This window comes from Pongo abelii, chromosome 12 (assembly GCF_028885655.2).
Source record: "Pongo abelii isolate AG06213 chromosome 12, NHGRI_mPonAbe1-v2.0_pri, whole genome shotgun sequence".
NCBI classification, from domain to species: Eukaryota; Metazoa; Chordata; class Mammalia; order Primates; family Hominidae; genus Pongo; species Pongo abelii.
Window position 1 is genome coordinate 132,514,398 of NC_071997.2, and position 11,663 is coordinate 132,526,060.

Consider the following 11,663-nt stretch of genomic DNA (forward strand, 5'->3'; position numbering starts at 1 on the left):
GAACGTCTGTAATCCCAGCTACTCGGGAGGCTGAGGCAGGAGAATAGCTTGAGCCCAGGAGGCGGAGGTTGCAGTGAGCCCAGGTCGCACCATTGCGCTCCAGCCTGGGCAACAGAGCGACACACCGTCTTAAAAAAAAAAAAAAAAAAAAAAAGCAGGAAGGCCAAGCCCGAGATTTCCCAAACTCAGCAACAACAGACGTGATGTTTTGAGAGGAAGGCTGAGAAACAAAAGAGAGGAAGATGCACTATCTACCTAACGGATGTTCCTGGAGTTGAATACAGTAAGAATAGAGAAAAATATCAATGAAAGAAATGTTTTCCCATAAGAAGAAACCATGACCTTCTACACTGAAATGAGAGAACGCATGTTAAGTAGCATGAGCAGAAATGACCACACTGTGGAAAGATTTTAAGAAAGATCTGGGAGGGGTGAAAGCTATTAAAAAAAAAAAGTCCACCACTAGAACTATTTTTTAGAAACATTAAACTAGTTCAAGAGCTAACATATGCAATGAAAGTATATACACTTAATAATTCGTGATGTTAAAATAATAGAATGTTTAATTTGAAAATCTCAAAGTTGGGGTATAAATGTTAAAATAAAGGGAAAAAAATTCGCTGGAAGAAAATTAACTTTATATTTTTGTATCTGTCCTTGAACAACGAAGTGAAGCGTAAGAACACCTGGTAAATCTCCAAAGTGAAGACAGATAACCCTAAGCTGACCCAGACCAAGAGTGCACTGCCCTTAGGGTCGCGAGAGCAGACACCTTCCCAAGTCCTGCAGGGTCCGAGGAGTGGGCAATGTCTCCGGCTCCTGCAGGGTCTCGGGGCGGACACCGTCCTCATTGATGCTCTGACCCTTCTAGGGAGTCCCAGGTGGGACAGGGCTGTCGTGGCGGTACAGCGCCCTGATCCTTTGAAACAAACCTCCCAAGTCCCACCCGCCTCCGCCTGCTCCTCTGCTAACGAACTAAAGACGCCCTCGGCCTCCCGGCGGAGAGAGCACAAGTCCCACAGCAGCATAGTAAGTTTTCCGTATTACAACGAACACCAGGAAATATCGCGATATCTGGACCTAGCAATGCCATGAAATTACCGCGAGAGGAAGAAAGCGCAAGTTTCGTGAGAATGACAGATCTCACGAGAGAAGATTTGGCGCCCTCCTCTGTGGATTCTGGCCAGGCCGGGTTCGGCGGTTGCTGTGAGGGCGGGCTTCCCAACACCATGCCGTCCGCCTTCTCTGTCAGCTCTTTCCCCGTCAGCATCCCAGCCGTGCTCACGGTAACTCGCGGCCCGCGTAACCACCAGTTCGGGGAAGGACGGCGGAGAGGCGTGGGGTCGGCCCCACAGAGCACCTGGCCTGTGGCCAAGAAGGCGCCGGTCGTGGGCGGGGCCTTGCGGCGGAACGCGCGCGCTGGGCAGGGTCTTGGGACCTGTGGGAGTGGCTCGGGGCCGGCGTCGGGGCGCGCGCTGTGGGCGGGGTCCTGGGCCCTGTGGGAGTGGCTCGGGGCGGGGCGGTGGAGCGCGCCCTGGGCGGGGTCCTGGGGCCTGTGGGAGGGGGTCGGGGCCGGGTGTCGGGGCGCGAGCGCTAGGCGGGGTCCTGGGCCGTTCGGCGGGGCGGGGCGGGGCCTTGTGGAGGAGCGTGCGCAGTGAGCTGGGTCCGGGGCTGTGTGGCTGGGGCTTGGGCTGGGCGGGCGTCCTGCACCTTGCGGGCGTGGCTGAGTTGTGTGGGCGGAGCGCGAGGGGCAGGGGTTTGTTCGTGTGGGAGGTGCACGCCGGCCAGTCCAGCGTCTTGCGGGCGGGGCTTGGGCCATGTGGGCGGATCCTGGCAGTGTGGCGGGGCGTGCGTGGTGGAGCCTGATAGTGTGGGCGTGGCACGGAAGAACCCTGCCCCCCGTGTGGGCGGGGCGTGCGCTGTGCCCGATTCGTCTGACAGGTCCCAGGGGAGCCCGCGCCCCGCGTGGCCGCCAAGGGGTGACATGGGCACTCGATGGGGTCCAGGCAGAAAGCCGTGCTCCCCTCACCCTCCCTGCCTCTGGTCTTCTGGTGGGTGCATTGATGGGAGTAGATGGGCTTGTGTCCTTATCTCATGGCGCGGCTCTGGAGAGGCCGCTGCTGTCCCCAGCAGAGAGCAGTGATACTTACAGGAGTCCTGGAGGGCTGGGCGTGTCTGCAGTTTGGAGGGCAGGGCTTGTCTCATGCAGGAGGGCGCTCAAGGAGGGGATGGGGAGGGTTGAGGACTGCTGGGATTGGCATCTGAGCATCAGGTGGGGACCGGGCAGCCGTGGATCTGAGCCTGGCTACTTCAGGTCCCTGAGCCAGACACTGTCCCCAGGTACGGCAGGGTCCCGGGGAGTCCAGGAGGCGGCGAAGTGCAGCACTGTCTGGAGGGTTCAGTGTATTGCAGAGAGGTTGGAGAAAATCAAATCTTGCACCTGGCGATGGCTCAAGATTCCCCGAGGCCTTCAGTGCTGACTAAGGAGCCTGAAATGATGATTCATGTTTTACCTTTGGGGCTGAGCCAAGTGCTTCTCTTTGAGCAATCGACCTAATTTCCTTGTCGTCACCAATTATCATCACCAATTATCATCATAAAGGATGGTAATTCCTTTAATTATACCCAGCTTAAAAACATGATTCTGTTCCACAAACAAAAAGAGCACATCAGAGATGCCCTCAGTTCTGGGTGCTTGAACTTTGAATTCCATGAATTATAGTTGCACTGAGGGGAGAATCCTGTTTCCATCCTTCTGGTTCCTTCTCCCTTTCCTGTCCTCATGTTTCTCTGAGGCCTGGCAATGCTCTCTGGATACTTGGTGAGTAGCCCAGGAGGACTCAGGAGTGAGAGGCCCCTGCCCCCTGCCCTGGGAGAAGGCTGTGGGTGGGCCGTGAACCCGGCCTTGTGTGGCAGGACAGTGAGTGTCTGCTGGTGTGTTCCTACAGCAGACGGACTGGACTGAGCCCTGGCTCATGGGGCTGGCCGCCTTCCACGCGCTCTGCCTGCTCCTCACCTGCTTGTCCTCCCGAAGCTACAGACTACAGATCGGGCACTTTCTGTGTCTAGGTAAGTAAAACAACACGAACTCCACAACTCAGATCACTGTGTGAAATGAAACTGTGTATGTTCTGTGTCTTCGAAATATGTACATATTTTTACAAGACCTCCCAACCCGCTGTCATGTGCCTGCTCCCAGGACACTCCCATTTTTCACTCTTTGAAGCTATGAAGAAAACTACTTTTTGGATGTTAGAGTTGAAAGGAATCTGTTGAGTTCCTGTTGCCTACCAGGGAGGTGCTGAGCACCAGCTGCACACAGGAGAGTTGGGTTTCCGGAAGTGCTGTCGTTTACACAAGATGCGTCCTCAGTGTTAGCTCTGCTCATGCACTGCTTTGAATGGGAGGAAGATTGCAAACTGGGAAAGAAAAGTTCTGTGCATAAAATAAGGCATTGCCCAACTTGGTTTCAAGGATGAGGGCTACAGAACTTAGAGAAGTTAGGGAGTTGCACAGGATGACTGAGAAAGATTATTCAGCAAAGCTGAAATCATGGCACAGGGTGTGAAGAGTGAGTAAAATGTTAGTAAGAAAAGAGAGGGAGCAGGTGACGGCCCTGGGAGGGCAGCAGCCCGACCTGCAGAGACTGAGATGAATGGAAGGTGTGGGTCAGAGGCAGAGAAACTGCCAGCCCTGCAGGACCTAAGCACTTCTGATGCTGAGCATTACAAACACGTGTGGGTAGAAGAGGCGAGGAGGGCCTGGAGGCCTGGCTCAGGCTCCTCTTGACTCTGAACATTGGGGAGACACCGAAGATTTTGCTTGGTAGTTAAAAATAACTAATTTTAGATAAGTTTAGTTAACTGGCTGTGTGCAAAGTGGGAAATCTGAAGAAGAGATGATCTTAGAAAGACTGGAGACGTGATGAGGGTTTGCATCACAGCGGGGGGCTGTGTAAGTGAGGCGCTCAGAGCAAGCTCTGTATTGAGGCTGCCCTGAGGAGTGCTGGAGTGGACCAGGCAGACAGGGCTCCTTTGCCTCCCACAGCTTCCTGGGGGACACCAGCACCGGTGATTCATCACAGACCTGTGTTATCAACAGTGACAAGTGTTGCAATGGAAAAGCCAAAAACAGTGAAACAGGAGGAGCGGCCTGATTTAAATCACACAGTCCCCTGGGAACCCAGGGGCAAAAGGTGCATAGGCAGGAGCCAGGCAGTGAGATGCTGGCAGAGGGCAGGAGCAAGTGCCCCATGCAGAGGCCCTGAGGCAGGCACCTCAAAGAAAGGTGAGGCTTCACCAGCTGAGCTCCTGGATCTGAACAGCTTTGTCAGCTGGAGAACTGCACAAGAGTTTGATGTTTTCTAGGATAAGGGGAAGGATGACTGCTTTCACACCGGGGTAATACTAGACACTGTGCTGCCTGCCGTTACATTTCCTGTGATTCATTTCTCAAACCAGCCTAAGAGTTGGATTTTATTTGCCCATTTTTATAAATGAAACACACAGAGGTTCTCTGACTCCCTCAGCTACACAGCTTATAACCAGCACCATCAAGATTCAAGATTCAGACTCTGCTCCAGGGTGCATTTCAGGAATAGCTGAGGAGGAGCACCTGGTGACACCCTCCCTGCCCGCCGTCCTCCCATGCCCATCGCCCTCCCCACCCTCCCCCTGTAACGCTAGCCCTCCACACCCTCCTCCCTGCACCCATGCCTACCACCTCCTGTGTTAGCTTACCCTTCTCACGTGCCTGGCTGTCCTCCTCCCCCTCCCCCTCCCCCTCCCCCTCTCCCTCCCCCTCCTCCTTCCTCTCCTTCCCTCTCGTCCTCCCCCTCCTCCTCCTCCCTCCCCTCCCCTCTGGTTCTTTCCCTGTGCCTTCTTTTCCTCTGCTTTATTGAGTCCATTCCTGAAGGGAGGAAGTGGAGGGACTGCTCACCGTAGCCCCTAGTTTAATCTGCTTTCTGATGTGTATCAAGAAGAATTAAAGGATTTTTAGTTTGATTTACCTTGAAAGTTAAAGCATCACATTTTTCTTAATTTGCTGAATTATATTTTATTTGATTTTGTGGTACCATGGGTCGCTATCTCATGGGTTTGAGTACCAGCATTACCCATGAATTAGCTGAAGACCCTGGGCCAGTCCCTAAAGTCTGTGTGCTCCTGGGAGCATGGAGGCCTCACCCTGCCCCCACCAGCTGCCGCCCTCCCTCCCATGCCTTTGCCTCCAGCACCCCAAAGCTGTTTGCTCCCCTCCTGTGGTCATCTCAGTGGCAGTGTCCCAAGGTCAGCCCGGGAAGTGTGAGCGCGAAAAGCCCTTGGTTGTCAGCTCTGGGTCTCGTGGCTCTTAGCTTCTGCTGCCGTGTCCTGTGGGGCTGAACTGTGGCCGCTGTCCCTGGGGAAATGTGTGAGGTCCAGCCATGCCTGGGTGAAGCCTGGGGCCTCGGGCGGCTCCTGCAGTAGCTCTGCAGGTGCTGACCTGAGCACGGGCTGTGAGTGAGACCATAGAGCACTGGAGAACTGGAGCACTGTTGGCCTTGATTTTCTTTCTGCTAAATGGGTGAGTACTACGACTTGACAATGTTAGGATGTTTACCTGACATTACGTTTAAAATTAAAGTGACATTTCTGTTCAGTATTTTGCTGTAAAGAATGTATAACTTTATAACGAGTAATAACGGGTCATCTAAATTCTAACATGACTTGTGCCTTTTTTCAGTCATCTTAGTCTACTGTGCTGAATACATTAATGAGGCGGCTGCGATGAACTGGAGGTGAGCCCACCCCCGGGCCTGTGACCAGGTCCCTGCAGGGGTGTCCCTGGGAATGGCCCCACCGCCGGTGGGAATCGCGGAGGGGACAGTGAATCCTAACGTGGCAGCTGTGCACAGCCCGTGCCCGTGCGTCCAGGGTTGGTGGGCTCCAGGGTGACTCCGTAAATGCTTTACCAGCGCCACAGTGGCCCTTTCTGAGCGTAGCACTGTGGGACAATGCTGGCTGAGGCCTCTGATGGCAGAGCCAGAGAAGTGGCCATGGGAATTTGAGCTTCAGAATAGAAACCGCAGCATTTTAGAGAATGTGGTCTGCGCTGGCCTCAGCCATGCCCTCCCCATTGGACTGCAGGGTGGCTGCTCCATGGGGAGTCTGGACCTGAGTAGGGGGCTTCTGGGTGGTCTGGGGCACCTGCCTGCCTCACCCCCAGCCCCGCATCCTGATGTCGGGGGGCACCGCTGGCAGCCCCAGCCCTGCATCCTCTGCCCCCTCCTCTACCCCTGGCTTCATCCCAGGGGACTCGGAACCCAGCACCTGCCCAGGTTGAACCACACAGCCTCTGTCAGGTGAGACCCACTGACTGTTTTTGAGTGGCCTGTGAGCTAAAAATGGCTTTTACATTTTAAAATATAAAACAGAAAAAAAGGAAAACTGCCAGACTCTAAGCAGGAAGGAGCTGAGACTGTGGGCTTGTGGCCCATAAGCCCTGATCTTGGGCCCTCACCGAAAGGGGTTGTTGAGCATTTCCTGAAATCCTTTGCTTAGACCCTGCCCGGTTTCCCGAACCCTCCCCTGACTCCGCCTCCTCCTGCCCTGCTCAGCCTTTCCCTCCATGACAGCGTCCCTGCAGCACTGTCTCTGTCCTCCCTCTTCCCTGCCGTCTCCTTAGCCATAAGCAGCTCCCTGGGGACCCTGCCTCTCCTCCCGGATGCAGGGCCTTCACATGGTTCAGTCCCAGGAGTGGTGCTCAGTCCCTGGTGACCCTGACCTTGTCCAGAGGCTGGCACAGTGTCACCCTCCCTGAAGCCCTCCCACACCCAGCTCCAGGGTGCAGCACCTTTCTGGCTCCTCCCTTCCCTCTGGCCGCAGTCTCCTGTCTTCGTGCTTCTCCACGATCTCCTGGTTTCAAAAGTGCTGGGTTTCTTGCCTGCCCCACCTGTTGGACTGGGTACCAGGACGTCTAACAAACACCTCAAAATTCACGCTTCAGGCCAACTGCTCTGCTCCCCCCTCTTTATAGGAGCGGCTTCTCCCTTCAGCTTCTTAGACCAGAGACGTAATAGGGCATTGTTCAGGAAGCTCCGTCCCTCCACCTTTAAGGTCAGCCACGAGCCCAGTGTGTTCTATGCCCTTCACCCCACCCTCGCCGACCTGCTGCTGACATGTGGCAGTCCCTAAGCCATCCCCTGACTGCCCAGCCTCTTGGGCATCCTGGGGAAGTGAGGGCCTCAGAGCCAAGCACTGCCCCTCAGAACGTTCCAGAGTGTCCCCAGGTCACCCAGAGTAAACGCAGAGTCCTGCAGTGATGGCCTGTGGCCTCCTGCCAGCTCTGTCTCAGCCGTTCATGGCTGTGCCTACGACTCCACAAGGCCCCCTCACCCCCGACAGGCTTCACATTTCTCTATAGCAGCACTCGCCACATGCTTGGACTGGCTGCCTCTTACTTCTGGGCCTCCCATGGTATAGAGTATAAGCGCCAGCAAGGCGGGAGCCCCATGCTCATGAGGTGTTGACCCACTGCCCACCATTACTAGCCGTGAGCGCCAGCAAGGCAGGAGCCCTGTGCTCACGAGGTGTTGACCCACTGCCCACTGCCCACCATTACTAGCTTTGTTGATGGCATTTCCTGTGCTGGCTGCTGAGAGAATCATCAACACCCACGTGCAGATCCTCTGCCCTCCCTGGCGTTGTACCTTTGTGCAGGTGGAGATCTTCCACCTTCCTCAGTCTGTTCTGCTAAAGAGGCACTGGCACTGACAGCAAGAGGACCTGCTATGAGAACCAAAGGGATGGAAGGGCCCGGCACCACTCCTTCCCAGTGCAGCTGTGGAACAGATGCAGCTGCTGTCCCTTTGTCATTTACGGGGATTATTGATGTTGTTACTCGGTAGGTTTTAAGGATTTCAAGTCATCAGTATCTTCCAGCTGAGGTCAGATGTGCTACTGATGACCCAGAGGGCTTGCAGGGTGACGTTTCTCTGCTGGGGGAGGTCTCGGGGTCTTCCCCGTACTGCTGGGTGGTGTCTCCCTGTCCTGTGACCCAGTGTGTTTTCTTCATAATGAGCATTCATTGCATTTGGGACAGTACAGTGGAAATGACGGCTGCTACCAAGGGTGGGCCCAGTGAGGGGGTTGCTCCCACCTCAGTCCACATCAGCTCTCTCCAAAGTCTTATCTAAATAGACAGTGTCACTAGAACTTTTTGGTTGTATTGCCTAGTAATTTTTTGTTTTTGTTTTTTAAACAGATTATTTTCAAAATACCAGTATTTCGACTCCAGGGGGATGTTCATTTCTATAGTATTTTCAGCCCCGCTGCTGGTGAATGCCATGATCATTGTGGTACGTAGATGACACTTTCAGTTGTCTTTCTTCATGTGTATGTTTTTCAAATCTAAACATGTCTCAAACAATTGTGTTTAGGTTATGTGGGTATGGAAGACTTTGAATGTGATGACTGACCTGAAGAATGCACAAGAGAGAAGAAAGGAAAAGAAAAGGAGAAGGAAAGAAGACTGAAGGGCAGCAGCTGCTTGGAGTTTGCGTCCTTCCCGTCCACCCTGACTGCTCCCAGCGCTGCAGTGCGCGTGGCGTGGGCATCCTTCCAGCTGACTCATGGTTTGAAAAACCGTTGTTTTATTTAAATATCCACAGCGGTAGGGCACACATTGAAGTCGGCTTTTCAGCCAGCACTGAATGTATCCATCAGGACATGCGTCTTCAGGCGCCTGATCTTTGTAGTCAGGCTGTGGGAACGGTCTCTGCAGAGCTTCATAACTAGGAATTTGATTTGAAGAAGTCCATGTCATATGTGTAACTAGTACTAATTATAAATATAAAATACACAATATAAAATATGAAACTCAATAATAAACAGTGCCACCTGTACATGGGCACCATGCCCTTCTCCTCGTGCTGTGTTTTCTAGCGCATGCCACAGTTCGCAGTAGAGGGTGTTTTCACCTTCCAGGACATGGGGCAAAGTTTGGAGACACCTGGTTGTCACTGGAGGGGGTGGTGCTCTTGGCTTCTCCTGTGGAGCCCAGGGGTGATGCATAAAATCCTGTGTGCCTGGGTCAGCCGCAGCACAGACAATGACTTGACATGAAATGTCAGCAGTGCTGGGGCAGAGAGACCTTGGAAGGAAGCTCTTGGAAAATATGTTGTATCTCAGTTTGATGAACCAATTCACAAGAGGCTAGGCCCTCTCTAGCAAAGTTATGGGCTGCTTTACTGAAAACAGAATGGAAGCCCTGAAGTCAACACTCCATGGAGAAGCGTGTCTTTCCTAATGTCCCGGTGTTCTGTTGATTTAGGTGCTCGGGAACACAATGCTCCCAGTTCTGTTAGGACAGGCATACTGTTACTTTGCAATATCCACTTTATAAAATAGCTCCTGCCCAATGGCTCTTGGTTCCTGTCAAATGTGGACCTGTAGTTTAAGAATGACAGGTGGTTAGAGACCCAGATATTTAAAAATAGGTGTTCAGTAAGGGAATACTCATTGTGCATTGTATCTGATAGCATGCCTAATTGTGCATTTCTGAAAGTTACCGATTCAAAATGTAATTGGAACAGTTATCTTTGATTAGACAAGCCTGGGAAGAGAATGTTGAAGTGCAGAGCTCACCAGCCAAGTTCGTGTCCCTCTCGGGCCTTTGTGGCTGAGAAGTGGGACAGAAAGATGATTAAGGTAATGTGTCCTCCCCCTGGCATTGTCCAGGGCCGTTGTGTAGATATTTGACTTCGCTGACAGAAAAGAAACCAGGGAGTTTGTAGAGACTGTGCATTTTTAGTATAACATTTTCACCATCTGATACGGTTTGGCTCTGTGTCCCCACCCAAATTGCATCTCAAATTGTAATCCCCATGTGTCAAGGGAGGGACCTGATGGGAGGTGATTGGATCATGGGAGTGGTTTCCCCTATGCTGTTCTCATAATAGAGAGGGAGTTCTCACAAGATCTGCTGGTTTTAAAGACAGCAGTTTCCCCTGCTCTCACTCTCTCTCTCCTGCCACCTTGTGAAGAAGGTGCTTGCTTCTCCCTCTGCCATGATTGTAAGTTTCCCAAGGCCTCCCCAGCCATGTGGAACTGAGTCAGTTAAACTTCTTGTTTATAAAGTAATCCAGGTCTCAGGTAGTATCTTTATAGCAGTGTGAGAACAGACTAATAAACCATCTATATGTTATTTGGACTTAATATGGGGCCGTGTGATTGAATCTTAGTTTGCCTGTGATAAAGTAGTGTAACAGTATTGCTAGCTTTGCATGAATTTGATGCCGATGACATGTCAGTGTGAAACCATGACGTGCGGTCTTTGGTTTTCACTCTGTGTGTGTGTGTCTGTGTTTTGGAGCAGTTATATTTTGGTTTTGTAAAAACAACCTTCACTTTATTTTTAACTATGTAGTAAGTTTATATTCAGTGCCTTGAAGGGCATTGTTAACAATTGTCTTGATACGTTGTCCTCATGTTAGGGAAAGTCATAGAAGCCAAAATGATCAGCAGTTGAGTAATTTACGAAAGCACAGGTGCAATCCCACTTTAAAGCACTGGGGGTTGCACAGAGCACACTGGTTTCAGGCTCCATAAATGTGGATGACTCACTGGAGAGCTTCATCTGTTTAAGTAGAACAAATGTTTTTACTCTACTGATAAAGTACAGGAAAGGAGGTTTGTGATAAAAATTGTTTTTCACATTCCAAACCTGTGACACCTTACGTTTATCGATTGCTATGCAATAAAATATATCTTTAATAATATGTAGTGTGTTTTTTTGTTTGTTTGTTTGTTTGTTTTTTCAAAAAAATGGTATTTGTTTTGCATCTTACTGTAACTGGAAACAGGAGCACCTGGAACTTAGCTCCACCTTTGGCTGGCAGGTCCCTTTGCCTGCAGCATCTGGTGCTGAGTTTTAACAAATAAACGCAATTGTGTCATTGCCAGTAGAAGAAAGTCTACTTGCACAGATAATGTATATCAAATCATAAAGCAATATGCAGCCTGAATGGCTAGCTTCTGTGAGAAATAAAGTGGCAAGGAAATGTTAACATGTTCTCGCCCTTTACAAAATAATAAATGTTAAAAAAAAAAAAAAAAGGGCTGGGGGTGGAATTCAGGGTAAGGAGCTTCAGTGGTGCTAAGTTGAGTTGGATGCTTAAAGACAGACGAGAATTGCTGTCAGAGATATACCAGTCAGGCCCAAGCATCTTTTCTCTGGAAAAGAACTTCAGGCTTCCTTGTCTGGACTTCGGTGGAGCACCCTTCTTCTTTCACCACGTTAACCAGAACACGTTTTCAGTGCAGCCTTCCCCTCTGTACTGAAGCCCCTCTTGCTGGTCGACTACACCAGCAAGTCGGTCCTGGGGAGGACAGGGCTGGGCTCCACATGCAGGGTTCTCGGAGACAGGAAGGGAGCGAGCCAGGGCAGAGAAGAGGATCCAGGGGGTGGCGCTGCCCAGTCCCAGGATGGTGCGAAGATGTCTCCAAGCCCTGGTTGCTGCACAGGGAAGGCAGGATGGGGCGGCGAGACCCACGCAGGCTGTGGATGCCGTGCCTTGGTGGCAGCTTGTTCCGATTGGGGCTGGAACAGTTGACAGCAAGCATCCTCATCGGCCTGGTAAGTTTTTTAGCTCCTCTTCCTCCGATGTTCCAGTTTCACAGCAGCCTGTA

General features: G+C 51.8%; 1 protein-coding gene across 4 annotated transcripts; it reads left to right on the plus strand.

Annotated features, from left to right (window-relative positions):
• Positions 1-1,123: 1,123 nt before the first annotated feature.
• TMEM18 (transmembrane protein 18) lies at positions 1,124-10,753 on the plus strand. Of its 4 annotated transcripts, none has more exons than XM_054548460.2 (6): positions 1,129-1,286; positions 2,949-3,069; positions 4,048-4,287; positions 5,719-5,773; positions 8,239-8,332; positions 8,414-10,753. In XM_054548460.2, the coding sequence occupies exons 1-6, from the start codon at positions 1,134-1,136 to the stop codon at positions 8,507-8,509; spliced, it is 759 nt and encodes a 252-aa protein (XP_054404435.2). In that variant the 5' UTR covers positions 1,129-1,133; the 3' UTR covers positions 8,510-10,753. The 4 variants fall into 4 exon arrangements, with proteins under 4 accessions (XP_024097819.3, XP_054404435.2, XP_054404436.1 ...); XM_054548461.2 differs by lacking the exon at positions 1,129-1,286 and adding an exon at positions 2,088-2,821; XM_024242051.3 differs by lacking the exon at positions 4,048-4,287 and having other exon boundaries at positions 1,124-1,286.
• The last annotated feature ends 910 nt before the right edge of the window (positions 10,754-11,663 follow it).